The 18,041-nt window shown below is 37.8% G+C and overlaps 2 protein-coding genes across 4 annotated transcripts in view; one reads left to right on the top strand and one right to left on the bottom strand.

The window, feature by feature from the left end:
• DCDC1 (doublecortin domain containing 1) overlaps nucleotides 1–6,713 on the bottom strand; it is a 79,225-nt gene extending 72,512 nt beyond the window's left edge. Inside the window, exons 1-2 of the mRNA XM_021684718.1 lie at nucleotides 6,668–6,713; nucleotides 1,290–1,355 (exon numbers count right to left, since the gene is read on the bottom strand). The gene's annotated coding sequence lies outside the window, so the exon portion shown is untranslated. The remainder of the gene's footprint in view (nucleotides 1–1,289; nucleotides 1,356–6,667) is intronic.
• A 95-nt stretch (nucleotides 6,714–6,808) lies between these two features.
• Nucleotides 6,809–18,041, top strand: part of DNAJC24 (DnaJ heat shock protein family (Hsp40) member C24) — a 62,954-nt gene continuing 51,721 nt past the window's right edge. For all 3 annotated transcript variants that reach the window (XM_021685334.1, XM_021685335.2, XM_021685333.2), the window contains exons 1-2: nucleotides 6,809–6,876; nucleotides 7,670–7,813. In XM_021685334.1, the coding sequence (XP_021541009.1) occupies nucleotides 7,703–7,813 (111 nt within the window). In that variant the 5' untranslated portion in view covers nucleotides 6,809–6,876; nucleotides 7,670–7,702. The remainder of the gene's footprint in view (nucleotides 6,877–7,669; nucleotides 7,814–18,041) is intronic.

Here is an 18,041-nt window from a genome sequence, read left to right as displayed (position 1 = left end):
TTTCTATATGAGATACTTAGTATTAAAAAAATCTGTAGGGCCACCTGGGTTGCTCAGTCAGTTAAATGTCTGCCTTCAGCTCAGGTCATGTTCCCAGGGTCCTGGGATCGAGCCCCGCATCGGGCTCCCTGCTCAGCGGGGAGCCTGCTTCTCCCTCTGCCTACTGCTCCCCCTGCTGTGCTCTCTCTCTCTTTCTGACAAATAAATAAATAAAATCTTTAAAAAAATAAAAATAAGTAAATTAAAAAATCTACAATAATGACACTAATCTAGTTTTAAAAACAAAGAGGTACATAAACAAAAAACCTAGTAATGTTTTGTTGGGTATACAGTCCAGTTGCATTTTATTTTTGAAAAAAATATGAGAGTGATCATGTTTTTCATTATGCTATTGATGAACTGAATCATGAATTTATTTCCTACAACAAAACATAAGAATCTTAGTAATAAAGTCAAACTTTTAAAAACTATATAGATCTATTCATATCTATTGGAATATACCCAAATTTAAAAACCTAAATGCAACGGCATGTTCAGATGGGTGCCATGGTTGAATATAGGAGTTAATTCCAAGCTAACTTCAAAAGGTTCCATAACACTCTGGAAACATCTTCATTATACTCTCTAATTGACTTAAACAGACTTCATATCAACTGTTTAACACATTTTAACCTACAAATTAACACCCCTTGATCATTCAGATTAACCTTTCTTCTGTGAGTCAATTACATGACTAAAATAAACTTAAAAAATTCAGTTAAAAAAATTAAAATGGAGAAGGAAGAATGCTTTAAAAAAAGGATATAGGGGCGCCTGGGTGGCTCAGTCGTTAAGCATCTGCCTTCAGCTCAGGTCATGATCCCAGGGTCCTGGGAGGCTTAGGTCATGATACCGGGGTCCTGGGACAGAGCCCCAGGACCGGCTCCCTGCTCAGTGGGGAGTCTGCTTCTCCCTCTGCCCCTCTCCCCTTCATGCTCACACACTCTCTCTGTCAAATAAGTAAATAAAATAAAATTTAAAAAGCTTTAAAAAAAAGAATACGGGAAATATGTTTGGTATTTATTACGATTACTAAAGAGAAACAGAAAATGTATTATTGACAGTATCTTTAATAGGTTCATGGAAAGATGAAAACATCAGAGAAGAAGGTAGTAAGACAGGGACAAAAATTCTGGGTAAGATAAAGACCTCTAAAAGGTCTGAAACAAGGTTGAAAGAACACTGACATAACTAAAGTTAAAAAACAAGAAAAACACAGCAACAGGTGTGGTGTCACCAAAAGTATTTACCTCTTTGTCTCTCCTGCTCAGTACACTGCCTTGCTCAAATTCATGAATTTTCACTGATGGTTACCACTGAAAAGACAAGAGAGAGAAGAGATCAAGTGAAGACAACGAGTAAGGGGGAAAACACAAAAATAAAAAACCATTTCTATTTTTTTTTGAAGATTTTATTTATTTATTTATTTGAGAGAGAGAGCAGGAGCAGTGGGGAGGGGCAGAGGGAGACATCCCACCGGACACAGGGCTCCTTCCCAGGACTCCGGGATCATGACCTGAGCCAGGGGCAGACAGATGCTTAACCGACTGAGCCACCCAGGCATCCCTGAAAAATCATTTCTAAAAGAGGTGGGATTGGGGCATCTGGGTGCCTCAGTCATTAAGCGTCTGCCTTCGGCTCATGTCACGATCCTGGGGTCCTGGGGTGGAACCTAGCATCGGGCTCCCTGCTCGGCGGGAGGCCTGCTTCTCCCTCTCCCGCTCCCTCTGCTTGTGTTCCCTCTCACTGTGTCTCTCTCTGTCAGATAAATAAACAAAATCTTTAAAAAAAAAAATTAAAAAGGTGGTATTGTTCAATAGGGCTGATTCTCAATACCATCTAAAGCTTTATGACAGTATGCCAAAAAAAGAAAAGTTTCTCTAATTCTAACTATTCATCTCTCCCTTCCATTAAAACTTAATACTTCAATATTTAAAACTTAATACTTCCATACATCTCTCTGTATTAGCCTCATTTTGAGGAAAGATTTCAGTCGTTCAGAAATCTACCTTCTTCTATCACCTAAATTAGTAACTGTCACAGCACCTGCATTTCCTCTGGCGTAGCACTTCCTACAGTTACTTTAGTTGCTTCTTTAATTGTCTATTTACCCAGATAAACTCTAAGCTTTTACAAGGGCTACAGCCAACTGTCTTGTGTCTCTTGTAACAAAGTGTGGGACACATAGCAGACACTCAATAAGTGGTTTGTAGATTGAATGAATAAGTGAGTGAAGGCTCTATCTGTACTCTGTGTGTATATGCGTGTGTTTATCTCATCAGTAGCTTATTCTTTTTTTTTTAAGGATTTTATTTATTTGACAGAGAGAGACAGCGAGAGAGGGAACACAAGCAGGGGGAGTGGGAGAGGGAGAAGCAGGCTTCCCGCCGAGCAGGGAGCCCGATGTGGGGCTCGATCCCAAGACCCTGGGATCATGACCTGAGCCAAAGGCAGACGCTTAATGACTGAGCCACCCAGACGCCCCTCATCAGTAGCTAATTCTTGATGGTTTTCCTATCTTCCCAGTAGATTTTAAGTTGCTGTAGAGGCAACCATCTAATTTCAGAACATAACCATAAAGTTTTGTGGTACTTAAAAATAAATACAGCTTAGTTCACTGATATGAAAATCCTAAAAACTCAGAGATAAATAAGATTCAAGGAAATTAAAGAAGAGTTGGTAATGAAACCAGTAGAAAGAGCCAAGTAAATATAAATATAATCCTAGGATAAAAATAGCAGAACTACACTGTATATATTGCAAATATTAACCATCAATAAGAAGCACAATTTACTAATATGATCTCAAATTAAGAATTTATTAATGTGTGGTAGACATTAGTTAATGGGCAGACAAATATTAAAGTAATAAATTGAGTAAAAATTGATTTTTGCCATCACTACAACCAAGCGTCTTAAACCCCTGCTATATCTATACTATAAGCCATATTTACATCTACATCTATACCTACATTTAACTCTACTTGATCAATCATCTTGATTATTTTTTGGCCAATCATCTTGAAATTAAATATTTAATGTATGCCTATCCTGTTTATGTTAAATGTTGATGACACGAGAATTAAGAGGTTTTTGCCCATGCTTTTAATTTATCCACAAACTATATAGTTCAACAAACATTTGGGTTTGGGGGTCATTTTTCCAACTCAATAGTTTGTAGCTTTCATTTGCTCTGTTTGGAAATTCCTAAAATATAGCTATGAATTCTTAATGTTCTAATAGTCAAAACTCAGGAACAAATATTTCACTATTAATAATAATAACAACAAAAGCTAACCTTTCCTGAGTATTTACTACTTTCAGGCATTATTATCTCATTGAATCCTCACAACAAACCTAGAGGGAGATACTATTATTATTCCTTTTTTACAGAGAAAGAAACCAAGGCACAGAGATTAGTTAAGTTAAAATGTTCATATAACCAGTAAGAGACAGAGTCTGGATTCAAAACTATGCAGTCTGACCCTAGACTTCATGCTCTTTTTTTTTTTTTTTTTTTTTTAAAGTAGGCTCCATGACCAGTGTGGAGCCCAACGCAGGGCCCAAACTCACAACCCTGAGATCAAAACCTGAGCTGAGATCAAGAGTCAGATGCTTAACTGACTGAGCCACCCAGGCACCCCTAGACTTCGTGCTCTTAACCATTATGCTAACACAGTTTCTATTTCTGCTATGTTAGTTTTACATAAAATGGGTAACTTACCTTCTTAAAATAAGAAAGTGAGAAACAAGCCTATTATAGATACACATCATTAGAACTTCAGAGATGTGGCACAATAGCTGGTGCTTCGTTTCTCTGAGAGGTGTCCCTGCCCTCACAGAGCTTATGGAATTAGGGAATCAGAACATACACCCAAAATGTATGATAGTACCCTTGGGATAGGATGGGTACAAATGAGGAGGACATACAGGACTGGCTACAAAAGTTGAGAGGAGGAACTAATTTCTAAGGATTGAGTCAGCATAAAAGGCTTGATAGAAGAGATGGGTCTGAAAAGAGGAATAAAATTGGTAGGTGGAAGCAAAGAGCAAAAGTGGTGTAAGCAAGGAGAACTACCTGAGCAAAATTATGGATGAAGTACCAAGAAAAGATCCCATTGTTTAAATGTTTCATGTATGGAGGTAATAAGCGATGAGGCTTGAAAACTAAGGATAATATTTGGGAGGTAAGTGAATGCCAGGTTAAGGAATTAGGATTTTATCCTCTATTTTATTTATTTACTTATTTTTTGAAGTAAGCTTTACACCCAATGTGGGGCTTGAACTCACAACCCTGAGATCAAGAGTCATGTGCTTTACTGATTGAGCCAGCTGGGCACCCCAAGATATTATCCTTTAGACCTGGCCTGTTCAATACAGCAGTCACTAGTTAGATGTGGCTATGGAACACTTAAGATGTGGCAAGTCCAAATTGAGATGAGCTATACAGGTAAAATACACTGAATCTTTAGTATGAAAAAACAATGTAAAATGCCTCATTAATAATTTCTACATTGATTATATTTTGAAATGCTCATACTCTGAATATATTGGGTTAAATAAAATGTATTATTAAAATTCATTTCACCTGTTTCTTTTTACTTTCCTAATGTGGCTACTGGGAAATTTAAAATAATATATGTGGTTTGTATTTGTGGCTTACATATTTCTATTGGGCAATAATGCTCTAGAAAATGAAAAATGAAGACAAATGAGGAGGGATTCATGTAAAAAGTGTTTTAAGAAGTTTATTCTGGTATAAATAAATTCAGATTGTAAGATAACTGATTTGGCTTTTCAATAAGTCAATGGCAGGAAAAGAAAAAACAAAATCAAGATAGTAGTGAAGTGGGATTGCTACAGCTTAAAAAATACTAAAGAGACAGAACAATCAAATGCAACGTGTAGCCTTTGTTTGGATCATGATTCAAGCAAACGAACCATAAAAAGACATTTCTGAGACAACTAAGGAAATAGAGACTAGATACTCTCGATGAATTATTGATCATTTCAGTAGAATGACATTATGGAGATGAAAGAAAAAGTTGCAAACTAAAGTATGCTTTACTGATGTGAGCTAAAGTATGTCGAAATGAAATGACTGAACACTTGGGAACTGCTGGGGGAAAAAGGGTGTACCTCTTACTATCTAAACCTAAATAAATACATACATACACACAGCACACACACACACACACACACAAATATGAAAGTATGAATTGAGAAAATTGAGGTACTGTGATCAGACTTTTCAGAATCTGACTTAAAAAAGGGAATAAAAGAGAAAACACAATCAAAGTAATGTGCTCTTGCTGTAAAAACTGGATGATCTGAGCTTAACTATGAGGAAGGACTAAGCAGTGGAAAGGGGGGTATTTGAGGGCTAAAAAGTTCAAGGGGGTGTCATTCTGTATAGGAGGTATTCAGAACAACACTTAATTCTATCACACATTTCCTTAGGACCACACAGAAGGTATGAAGGTATGTTGGAACCAGGACTAAAATCAGATCCTCTGACTTGGCATAATGCTCTTTTGTGCCTAATTTTAAACATGACAAAATTCTATGGAGAGCCCAATTTATACTTTTTGCTTTAGATTTTCTTTCTTATGTCAGTTATTCTTTATACCATCATTAAATAATTGACCATATTAAAATATTTTATTTAATGTACTTACGTTTATCTTGACTGCTTCTCAAACTGAGATTTGGTAGAAGAAAGGTAAAAAAAGAAGGAAAGCAAATTTAAGCAGTAATAACAACATAGCTATTTTAACATCTCCAAGTGAAATTTAAATCATTCTGCCAAAACACAAGATGCAGTTTCACCTCTGGGAACAATGCAAGGAAGAGAGGTCAACGTGAGCCAAGTAGTAGAGAGAAGAGACAATAAAAGGGAACAACAGAAGGAAAGGGAGAGGCAAGAAGGAAAAAACTACCAAAAAACGTAACAGTGCCCATTTGTAGGGCCCAGCAACTGCCTCAAAGCAGAGCGGTTTATTCTTTTTCCGTAAGCTTGGAAAGATTGCCTGGCTTCCCTGGTAATATGCACACTTACTAAGAGTCCTGTTCTGCTGCTATACAATTAGCTATTTGGCCTTGATCCTTGGTTTGCTTCCTCATCTACCAAATGGGAATATTAACACCTGCCTTACTGGTTTCACTGGATTGAAGTGAAAGTGAAGCAAGTTGGTAAGTATGAAAGGACTTTGAAAAGTTATCGGTTGCTAAGATCATCTACAAGAAATAATTAAGTTGAACATCTTTTCTAGAAAAAAACTATTAAAACTGAAAAAAAAAAAAACCCAACCCACCTTCAATCGGTATAGGTTTTCTCTTAATTTTCGAATGAGAACATTCTAAGGGAAGTGTAAAGACGAGGGAGGAATTAGATCTCCTCATCCTTCACAGGCTCCTACCCCACCACTCCCCTACCCACCTCCCCAGCCCGAGAACTGTCACCAACCACCAAAGGACTGGGAGCAGGGTAGGGTAAGCGGAGGAAGCCCGGGGCGAAGAGGGGGGTGGTGCTCGCTGAGGGAGAGGAGAGACGCCACAGTCTCGGACTTGGGACTAGAGGGAGTTAGAATGAGGCGAAGGACACCTTTTTCCAAAGCTCGGGCACTTACTGCTTGTAACTCCTTGGAAGCGAAGACTGGTTACTATAGCGACCGCGTCCAGGAGGGCGGAGCGCCCCTTGCGTTCGGTGCCTCGGCCACAAGGGCTCGACTAGAAACGTGGTCACGTCAGCGCAATGACTTCCGGCGGAAGGAGAAGCCGGTTCCGGGTTTTGGCCGACTTTAGGCGAGGAGTGGGTGATGAGGACTCTAGGAGTTTGGTAAGTTCGATATCGAGTAAGGCCAGGAGAGGGTAGCCGTTTGTGGCTGGGCGGTACAGCCGAAATGAATACAGTGGGTTCCTAAGTCTCGATTTGAGCCCTAGCCGCACCCCCCCGCACCCCCCCGCCGCGCCTTGAAGTTCACAGCTGTGGGAAGAGGTTGCTTGTTTTCTGGGGCTCCTGGCGAGGTCTCTTCGGTAGTCTAGAGAGCTGGAGTATCCTCCTCTGAGCAGTTTCAGGAGCTCTTTGTAAACGCCAGTAACCGAGGGACTCATGTTGTCTACCTGCCCGAGCTGTTTCCCGTATTATTCTTTTAAGGTAATCTGGAAGAAATGTGAACTGGAAACACTAAGAGGGAATGCTCCCAAATTCATTTTAATTCTTTGCTGTTTTGTTTTGCTTTCAACATTTTTTAAATTCTGTAAACATTTATTAAATTCCTCTATTGTGTTTAGTGAGTATTTACTATGTGCGGCTTTTACCACGAGACAAGCAGAAATACCTTCTTAGAGGGCATCCACCGCTCGCGTTCATTTTCGAATTGTTTTCTTAATGCTATTGTAATTCATTAATTTAAGGTACAAGCGTGTATCATGAAACGTGAAACAGATTTCCCATACTTGTCTGTATACTTACACATGAAATTGTTGGGGCGTTTTCAATGAAAATACATGCTTCATCAGGTTTGCGTTATAATCCTGATTTACTCAACTATTAAAGAACTTAGGAAACTACTTGCTTATTTCTTCGATCCTGCAAACTGTAATGAATTGTCATCAATATTTTTATTCAGCTGATCTGAGAAGGCCCACTTCTTGTTCAATGGATGATGGCAGTTGAGCAGATACCAAAAAAGGATTGGTACAACATTCTGGGGGCAGACCCATCTGCAAGTGTGTCAGACCTAAAACAAAAGTATCAAAAACTCATATTAATGGTAAGTCATTTCTTAAAGATTTAAATCATGGGGGGGTAAACAGGTTTTTTATGTGACCTGAGATTTAGGTTTCTATAAAATGAATGGGAATATCAAAGCAGGAATTAGGATATTAATGTGATTAATTGAAAGTTTCAGTAATATTGTAAAAAAAATTTTTTTTTTAATTTGAGGTGAGAAAACATGGTGGTTTGGAGCAGGAGATCTTATTCATGCTGGTTGATTTAGAATCCTGATTCTACCACTAACCGTGGGACCTTGGGACAAATTACTTTTCCCTGTATGTGCCTCAGAGAGAATTAAATGAAATAGTCCAAGTAAAATGCTTAGAAGTATGTCATGTAATAAGCAGTGTTAGTATCCTGTAGCCACTAGCTACATGGTGTCAGTTGAGCACTTGAAATGTGGCTAGTCCAAAATGAAATTTATTATAAATGTAAAATGCATTTGAAGACTTAGTATAAAAAGAGAATATAAAATAATGTGAACTTTATGTTGATTACATCTTGAGGTAATAATATTTTGGGTTTATTGTTATTTTGCATATTTTGTACATAATATACGCACATATATTTGCATATAGTATAATTATATTATCAAAATGGATTTAATCTGCTTTTTACTTTTTTAACAAAGCATATGGCTTACATTTATAGTTTGTGTTATGTTTTTATTGAATGGTGCCAATTTAAGCCATTTATACACTGTTTTTCATGTGACTCCGTTCTTTGGTGAAATGAGTTGTGGTATTTATATAGTATCTTTCTGAACTGTTTAATTTTTTTCAACCTATATTGTGATGTGTCTTAAGTCAATATCAGTAACTCTATAATGGTTTCCCGTTAACCCAGTTTACAAAAAGGGTAGAGGACCATTACTTATACAGCATTAGTTGTTTCTGTAGTTTTTGTCAAATAGATCTGAGATTTTGCCAAAACTATTAGTGTTTATTGTGAGAGATGTGGATGTTTTACCATCAGGAATGTATTAATATCCCTTCTTTAGGTAATAAGCTGACTAAATGATGTTAAGATTTCTTTTATCTCAGAATTTTTAGGATTTCTCTAGGCTTGATTGAAATTTTTTTCCTACTACTGAATCATACTTGTGCCTCGTTTAAACTGAGAGATGAGGCTGGAGAAGTAGACTGTGTCTAGATCATGCAGGCCTTGTAGGCCACGTTGACCTTTAATTTGTCAAGGAGAAGCAATTTACATTTAATATGGTAGCATCAGTCAAACACCAAAGTGAATCAATCATTTTGCATACCCTTCTGTAACATATCAGAGAGTCCCATTTGCTCTAAATCTTCACCAACATTTGATGCTATTTGTCTCTTTCGTCTATTGGGAGTTTCTCAGTTTTGCCACCATTAACATGTTGGACAGGATAATTCTTTGTTATGTGGGGCTGTCCTGTGCCTTGTAGGATGTTTAGCAACATTCTAGATGCCCATAACAACTAAAAATGTCTCCTGGTGGTCAAAATTGTAAACCTCCCCATCCCATTGAGAACCACTGCACAATTCTGTATTTATAGTGATCTCTCAAGTGGTTTTATTTTGTATTTCTCTGATTAATGATTTTAAGCACTTTTAAATGTTATTTTTAGTCATTTGTATAATTATCTTTTCTGAAGTGTCTTTTTAAAAAATTAAGTACATTCTTGATCTTGTGTATACATTGTGTATATTTTCTTCTAGGTGTTTTTTGATAAGCAGAAGATTTTTGTTTTGATGAAATACAATTTATCACATTTGTTTTTTGATTACTGCTTTCTGTGTCTTTAAGAAGGTCATGAAAATACTGTTTTTTTTCTATAAGCTTATAGTTTGCTTTTACCTTTAGACCTCTGACTCTTTTGTGTATGGTGTGAGGGGAGAGGTCATGTTTTTTTTTTCCCTCAGTATGGATATCCAACTGTTCACTTACTGCAGAGATTTTCTTCTCTGCATTATATTGTCAATGTCTTGGCAGTGAGGGTTTATTTCTAGATTCTATTTTGTTTGGTATATTTGTCTGTCCTTTTACTAATACCGCTGTCTTGATTACTATAGTTTTACAGTCTGTTTCAAAGTCATGTGAAGTTAAGTTCTTTAATTTTATCCTTCTTTTCAAGTTTGTTTTGGTTATTTTAGTTTGCTTGCATTTCCACAGAAATTTAGAATCAGCTTCTAAGTTTCCATTTAAAGAAATCCTGCTTGAATTTTAATTGTGACTGTATTGAATATATATCCATTTGTCGGAATGGACATTTAACAATATTGTGTCTTCTAATCCATGAATATATTATGTCTCTGCATTACATAAATTATCTTTAATTTCTCTCAGAAACATTTTAGAACTTCCAGTATAGTACTACACTTCGTATTTATTTCTAGTTTTTGGTGTTTTGGGTTCTATTGTAAATGGTATTTTACAATACCGGGGAGGAACAGAGAGGAGAGAGAGAATCTCAAGCAGACTCCCTGCTGAGTGTGGAGCCTGTCCTATTGTGGGGCTTGATCCCACGATCATGAGATCATGACTGATCCAAAAAATCAAGTCAGGTGCTTAACCAACTTGGCAGTTTCTGTTTGTTCATTTGTTTCTAGATTCTGCATATAAGTGAAGTCATATAGTGAAGTTCCAGAGGGGAGGGGGTTGGGGGGATGGGTTAGCCTGGTGATGGGTATTAAAGAGGGCACGTTCTGCATGGAGCACTGGGTGTTATGCACAAACAATGAAGGGCATGCCCCTTCTGTAAGTGTAATAGACACTTATGGATGTAATTATTGACAGTGTTTGGGTTCAAATCAGTAATCTTCTTTTTTACCCCTTTGGATTTATCCTGTCTGCTTTTTGTTCCTCTGTTTTGCCTTTCTTACCATCTTTTGGGTAAATCAAGTATGCTTTATTATTCTGTGTTATTTCCTTTGTTGAATTTTCAATTATGCTTCTCTGTGTGTTTTTTAGTGATTTTTCTAGAGATTAAATGTAATAAGTTGTCAAAGTTTACCTTCAAAAAAATGTCATTACTCCACAGTGTAAGAACATTACAACAGCACACTTCATTTACTATCCTCCTTCCCTTTGTTTTTACTTTCAAAGATAAGATATGCTGTAAACTCTGGAGTACAATGCTATTTTAAATATTTCTACTCAATATTCTTTTAAAGAGATTTATTGGTATGTATTATGTATCATATTTTTTTTAATGATGTTTCTATGTGGTATTACCTTTTTTCCATCTATGGAATTTTTTGCCTTCATTTTGGAAAGATTTTTTATTTCCACTGGCTGGAGAACTGTAGATTGACAAGAGTTTGTTGGGGTTTTTTTTCCTTTTAAAAGCTTGTTTTAGATTGTTTCTGATGAGAATTCAGCTATTAATTCATATCCTCGTTCCCTTCTTTTTAATGTATCTTTTTATCTCTGGTTACATTCAAGATTTTCTCTTTATCTTTTGGTTTTAGTGGTTTCTCTGTCATGTGCCTAAAATGTGGGGATTTTTTGTGTTTATCTTTCCTAGGCTTAACTAAGTTTCTTGGATTTGCGGTTGATGCCTTTCTTTTGCTGTTTTTGGAATATTTTCAGCCATTATGTCTTCACATTTTTTTTCCTGCTCCATTCTTCCTCTCTTTTCCTTTTTGGATTCTAATTACATATTAGATTGTACCACAGTTATTGATGCGCTATTCTTTTTTCCCCTAGTCTTTTTTTCTGTTTGTATTTCAGTTTGCATAATTTCACTGAACCTGTCTTCATTTCACTGTCTCTACTGTGTCCATCTGCTGATAAACTCATTAAAGAAATTCTTAATCTCTGTTATCTAATTTTCATATCTGGCATTTCTCCTGTCTCCTTTTTTTGTATGGTTTTCCTATGTCTTCCATCTTTTCACACATATTATGTACCACTTCCACCAGCTCATCTAATATACTTAACTGTAGTTATTTTATTTATTTTATTATTTTTTTTAACTAGTTATTTTAAAGTCCTTGTCTGATAAGTCTAACATCTAACCCAGAGATGGTCTATATCCTTTCTTGATGGTGGACCACATTTTCTTGGTTCTTTGCATTGTCTTACCATTTTTTATTGAATGACAAAAATTGTTTGTAAATGAAAAGTAGACATAGAAGTAAATACTATCTGTACTCCTAGGCATGGGCATGCCCCTTCTGTAAGGCAGCTTGTGTGGTGCACAAGTTAAGTCAGTCTAGCCTGTAATTGAGCTGAGTTCTGGTTGTCGTTGCTTTAGTGATTCATTTCACCACAGGCTTCAGATGATTTGAGCAGGATCAGCACCATCCCTTTAGCAGAGCTTGAGTCCCGTCAGGATTTGTCTCAGCTTTCCTGTCCTGTCTGTGGACTTCAGCAGACCCCCTGCATGTGAAGAATGGTGTCTCTCAGTCTCTTCCAGTTTTCCTGTCTCTCTTTTAGTTACGGATGACTGTTGCCTGGTATTTAGCATGACGTCTGTATTCCTTGGAGGGTTTCTCTCAGTTCTCCAGGACTGCTCTCTAACTTCAGTGGGCCACTTGTGCCAGTGCCTCATGAGGTGACTCTTGGCTCTCCCGCCCTATCTCTGTTCTTTCTTGTGAGCACTTGGCAAATGCCTGTGGGATAGAATTGGTGGGCAGGTACAGTCTCTATACCTTTGGGTGCCCGGGAACTCTAAATTGTCATGCCAGTCTGTAGTCGGCCTTTAAAATTGATTAAAAGTTTGTTTTCTTTCTTATCTATGTCTGTGATGGCTTCCTACTCCTGCTGCTGTGCCAAAGATAAAACCAGTGATGGGTTTCTTCTCTTCTGGGGAGGGTCTTTTCGCTTTGAATTTGGATTCATTGGGTTTCTTTGAATTCTCAGTTCCCTATTTTAAAAACCAAACAAAACAAAAAAACTGAGTTTGTGGGGTATCTGGCTGGTTCTCCTGGATTATTCCTATCAGCATTAAAACGTACCATTATTTCTCCCATCTTTGAAAAAACAAAACCTTTTTCTCAACCCATTTCTGCCACTTGTTGCCCCAAGTCAGTGTTCTTTGTAGCAGAAACAGCATTTCAAAATGTTGTTTCTACTTCCTTTCTTCAGTTTCTCTCTTCCCAGCTCTTTTAAACCTACTCTGGTGAGGCTTCGCTCCCACCACTACTGAAACTGCTCTTATCAAGATTGCCAATGATACCTTTAAGGGGAAAAAACACAGTCCTGTGTTTTTCCTTTACCCGCACACAATTCTTCTGTCACCAGATGTGTGGATTTTCCACACATCAAGCAATTTCCTGCAACACCAGCAGGATTTCCCATTATTCTCTTCAATTCTGACATTACCTGGAGATAGAATCAGATATACCACAAAGTTAAGGGCTTACTCCCCCAAGACTGCCCTCACTCGAGATGCCAATCACAAATCCCAGGTTGTTTTTTTTTTTTAAAGATTTTATTTATTTATTTGAGAGAGAGAGAGAATGAGAGACAGAGAGCACGAGAGGGAAGAGGATCAGAGGGAGAAGCAGACCCCCCGCCGAGCAGGGAGCCTGACGTGGGACTCGATCCCGGGACTCCAGGATCATGACCTGAGCTGAAGGCAGTCGCTTAACCAACTGAGCCACCCAGGCGCCCAAATCCCAGGTTGTTACATGTACTTCTGACTGACAGAACTTCTGACTGAACCCCTTATAAATTAGAGTTCCCAGACATCTTCCTTGAGTTTGATAATTTGCTAGAATGGCTCACGGAACTCAGGGAAATAATTATGTTTACCGGTTTATTGTATAATAAAGGATATGATAAAGGATACAGACGAACAGCCAGATGAAGTGGTACATAGTACAGGAGCTTGTGTCCTAGTGGAGTTGGGGTATGCTACCCTCCCGGCCTGTAGGTGTGTGTTCACCAATTCAGGTACTTTCTGAACCCTGTGCTGCTATTAGGAATTTTATGTAGGCTTCATCAGGTTGGCATGATTGATTATTAATCCATTTCCACTCCTTTTCCCTTCTCTGGAGAGTGGAGGGTGGGCCAAGCTTCAGGTTATGGCTCAGACTTTCTGGTGAGCAGCCCCCATCCAGGAGGCCACCAGGAGTCACCCTATTAGAACAAAGACACTCCAATCACCTAGAGGATTCCAAAGGATTTAAGAATTCAATGCCAGAAACTGGAGGCAGAGACTTGTGTATATATTTTCTATCATTTCACAGTATCCATGTTGCTAAAACCAGTGGTCAGTACTTGGTCTTTGATTTATTACTGAGATGACCATTTATCCTGCTTTTCCCAGAGTAGTTGTGGTTTATGCTTGTTGTCCTGGCATAAATAATAGCTCCCTTTTTTATTTTTTGAAGTGTCAAAGTTTAGATTGTAAATTTATTTTAAAGAGATTTTTTTTGTAGGTGTATATAGTTGTGTAAATTATTACCACAATTAAAATATGGAACATTTCCATAATGTTAAAAAGTTTCCTTGTGCCTTTTGATCCCCTGATGCCTACAGTTTTTACCAGCTGGGCAGATGATTCTGGTGCAGAGGGGGGTGTGGGACCACTGTACTGTGTTAAAGTGTCTACAAATGTGAGGAACAGAAGTCCCAGAGAAGGAGGGTTAAAGTGAGAAAAGGAAAAAAAAAAAAAAAAGACACTTAAAAGGAAGAATGATTGGCCCAACTGTCTCCAGATAAGCTTTGCTGTACTGGCTCCTTACGGAGAGATGGAATGTGGAGGAGAGAACTTTCCAGACCAAACTCAGTTTAAAAAAAAGAAAAAAACAAAATTTCTCCTCCTAACTTGGTTTCCTTCTAAGCTACATAGAGCTGAAGGCTTCTGAGCAAAGTTGATGTGGATGACTGGGTAAATTGCTTTGGGCTAGAGAGGTCGGGCTACTAGGTACTTTTGGTAAGCTGTGGAAGAAGCTTTGGAAAGGGGGAAAAACACTGTGGCTGGGCATTCCAAGGATGGGACCCTCTTCCTACAGGTATACACCACTTTGTTAAGTGATAAATTTGAACTGTCAACCTTACTTATATAACAGCAGCATTTGACACAATTTATCACATATCTTTCTTTGATATATTTTCTTCACTTGTCTTCTAGGACATGATATTTTCCTAGCTTACCTCCTACTAAACTATCTCTGGTAAGTAGGAGGTACTCAAAATAATATTTGTTCAATGAGTGAACTGTGTGAATGTAGTCATCTTTATATTTTAATTCCTCCATTGATTTTGTATTTGTAATTTCTAGCAACTCTACTGAATTTCCATGTGTGTGTGTGTGTGTGTGGCCTCCTGTTAATTGTTTTACAAATAAGATATCTTTCTAAGGTTAATAAAGTTCTTTTTTTAAAGTTTTCTTCTTTTTCTTTGAGTTTTTTTTTTTAAGATTTTATTTATTTATTTGACAGAGAGAGACACAGTGAGAGAGGGAACACAAGCAGGGGGGAGTGGGAGAGGGAGAAGCAGGCTTTCCGCTGAGCAGGGAGCCTGATGCAGGGCTCGATCCTAGGACCCTGGGATCATGACTTGAGCCGAAGGCAGATGCTTAATGACTGAGCCACCCAGGTGCCCCTCTTCGAGTTTTTGTTTTTGTCTCTTTTGTTTTTGTTATAGAGGTTCTTTTCTCTATATTTGGTGATCATTGGTCATCTGTTCATCTTTAAGAATGAAATATTCCACTTTCCGCTGCTTCATTATTAGTGTATAGGAACACAACAGATTTCTGTACATTAATTTTGTATCCTGGGACTTTATTGAGTTCATTTATCAGTTCTGGGAGTTTTTTGGTGGGGTCTTTAGGGTTTTCTATATATAGTATCATGTCATCTGGAAATAGAGTTTTACTTCTTCTTTACCAATTTGGATGCCTTTTGTCTCTTTATGTTGTCTAATTGCTGTGGCTAGGACTTCCAGTACTATGTTGAATAAAAATGGTGAGAGTGGACATTCTTGTCTTGTTCCTGACTATAGGGAAAAAGCTGTCAGTTTTTCACCATTAAGTATGATGTTGGCTATGGGTTTTTCAATAAGGCCTTTATTATGTTGAGGTATGTTCTCTCTAGACCTACTTTGCAGAGGGCTTTTAATGATGAAAGAAGTTAAAGGTGGTGCAAAGAAATGGAAAGACATTCCATGCTCATGGGTTGGAAGAACAGATATTGTTAAAATGTCCATACTACCCAAAGCATTCTACATATTTAATGCAATCCCTATAAAAATACCAACAGCATTTTTCTCAGAACTAGAACAAACGTTCCTAAAATATGTATGGAACCACAAAGGACCTTGAATAGCCAAAGCAAACTTTAAAAAGAAAAGCAGAACTGGTGGAGGTATCACAATTCCAGATTTCAAGTTATATTATAAAGCAGTGGTAATTAAAACAGTATATGGTGCTGGCATAAAAAGAGACACATAGATCAATGGAAAAGAACAGAAAATCCAGAAATAAACCCATAATTACATGGTCATTTAATCTTCAGCAAAGGAGGAAAAGACAGTCTCTCCAACAGTGTGGGGAAAAGTGGACAGTCGCATGCAAAAGAATGAAACTGGACCACTTTCTTTCACCATACACAAAAATAAACTCAAAAGACCTAAGTGTGAGACCCGAAACCATAAAGATCCATGTAGAGAGTATAGGCAGTAATTGTTCTGACATCAGCCATAGCAACATTTTTCTAGATATGTCTCCTGAGGCAAGGGAGATAAAAGCAAAAATAAAATGTTGGGACTACATCAAAATAAAAAGCTTCTGCACAGTGAAGGAAATAATCGGCAAAACTAAAAGGCAGTCTACTGATGGGAGAAGATATTTGCAAATGATATATCTGATAAAGGTTTAGTATCCAAAATACAAAAAGAACTGATATAACTCAATATCCCAAAACTGTATAATCCAGTTAAGAAATGGGCAGAAGACATGAACAGACATTTTTCCAAAGAAGACATGCAGATGGCCAACAGACACATGAAAAGGTATTCCACATCACTCACCATCAGGGAAATGCAAATCAAAACTGCAGTGAGGTATCACCTCACACTTAACAGAATGTCTAATAAAATCAACAACACAAGAACCAACAGGTGTTGGCAAGGATGTGGAGAAAAAGGAACCCTCTTGCACTGTTGGTGGGAATGCAAACTGGTGCATCCACTGTGGAAAACAGTATGGAGGTTCCTCCAAAAATTAGTAATAGAACAACCCTATGATTCAGTAATCACGCTACTGGGTATTTACCCAAAGAATACAAAAACACTAATTCAAAGGGATATGTGCACGCCTATTTATTGAAGCATTATTTAAAACAGCCAAACTATGGAAGCAGCCCAAGTGTCTATCAATAAATGAACAGATAAAGAAAATGTGGTGTATATGCACATGGAATATTATTCAGTCATAAAAAATAATGAAATCTTACCATTTTCAACAACATGGCTAGCACTAGAGAGTATATCATGCTAAGGGAAAGAAATCAAATATCACATTATCTCATTCATATGTGGATTTTAAGAAACAAAACAAATGAGCAAAGAAAAAAGGCAAACCAAGAAACAGACTTTTTTTTATAGAATTACTAGTTTATTTTTTTAAAAGATTTTATTTATTTGACAGAGCGAGAGAGAACACATGTAGGCAGAGCAGCAGCAGAGGGAGAGGGAGAAGCAGGCTTCCTGCTGAGCAGGGAGCTCGATGCGGGGCTCGATCCCAGGACCCTGGGATCATGACCTGAGCCGAAGGCAGACTCGTAACCGACTGAGCCACCCAGACACCCCTAGTTATTTTTTTTTTAAAGATTTTTTATTTATTTATTTGACAGAGACACAGCAAGAGAGGGAACACAAGCAGGGGGAGTGGGAGAGGGAGAAGCAGGCTTCCTGCTGAGCAGGGAGCCTGATGTGGAGCTCGATCCCAGGACCCTGAAGCTGAAGGCAGATGCTTAACAACTGAGCCACCCAGCGCCCCAAGAAACAGACTCTTAACTATAGGGAACAAATTGATAGTTACCAGAGGGGAGGTGGGTGGGGGGATGGGGATTAAATAGTATACTTATGCTGAAAAATAAATAAAATAAAATGATACAAAATTTTTTTTAAAAAAGAATGAAATGTTCCAAGCTTATTTGGAGGTTCCTATGCATAACTGGGGGCTTTGATAAGGTAGAGTCAATTATTTTGTTGGATGACCCCAAATGTACAGCATCTGAATTCATTCCTCAGAGGGGAATTCTCAAATCTCCTGCCTGAGAAGATGGGAA

This window comes from Neomonachus schauinslandi, chromosome 11 (genome assembly GCF_002201575.2).
Source record: "Neomonachus schauinslandi chromosome 11, ASM220157v2, whole genome shotgun sequence".
Taxonomy (NCBI): domain Eukaryota; kingdom Metazoa; phylum Chordata; class Mammalia; order Carnivora; family Phocidae; genus Neomonachus; species Neomonachus schauinslandi.
The sequence above is the reverse complement of the archived record's forward strand: the minus strand, read 5'-3'. Positions and strand labels throughout refer to the sequence as shown.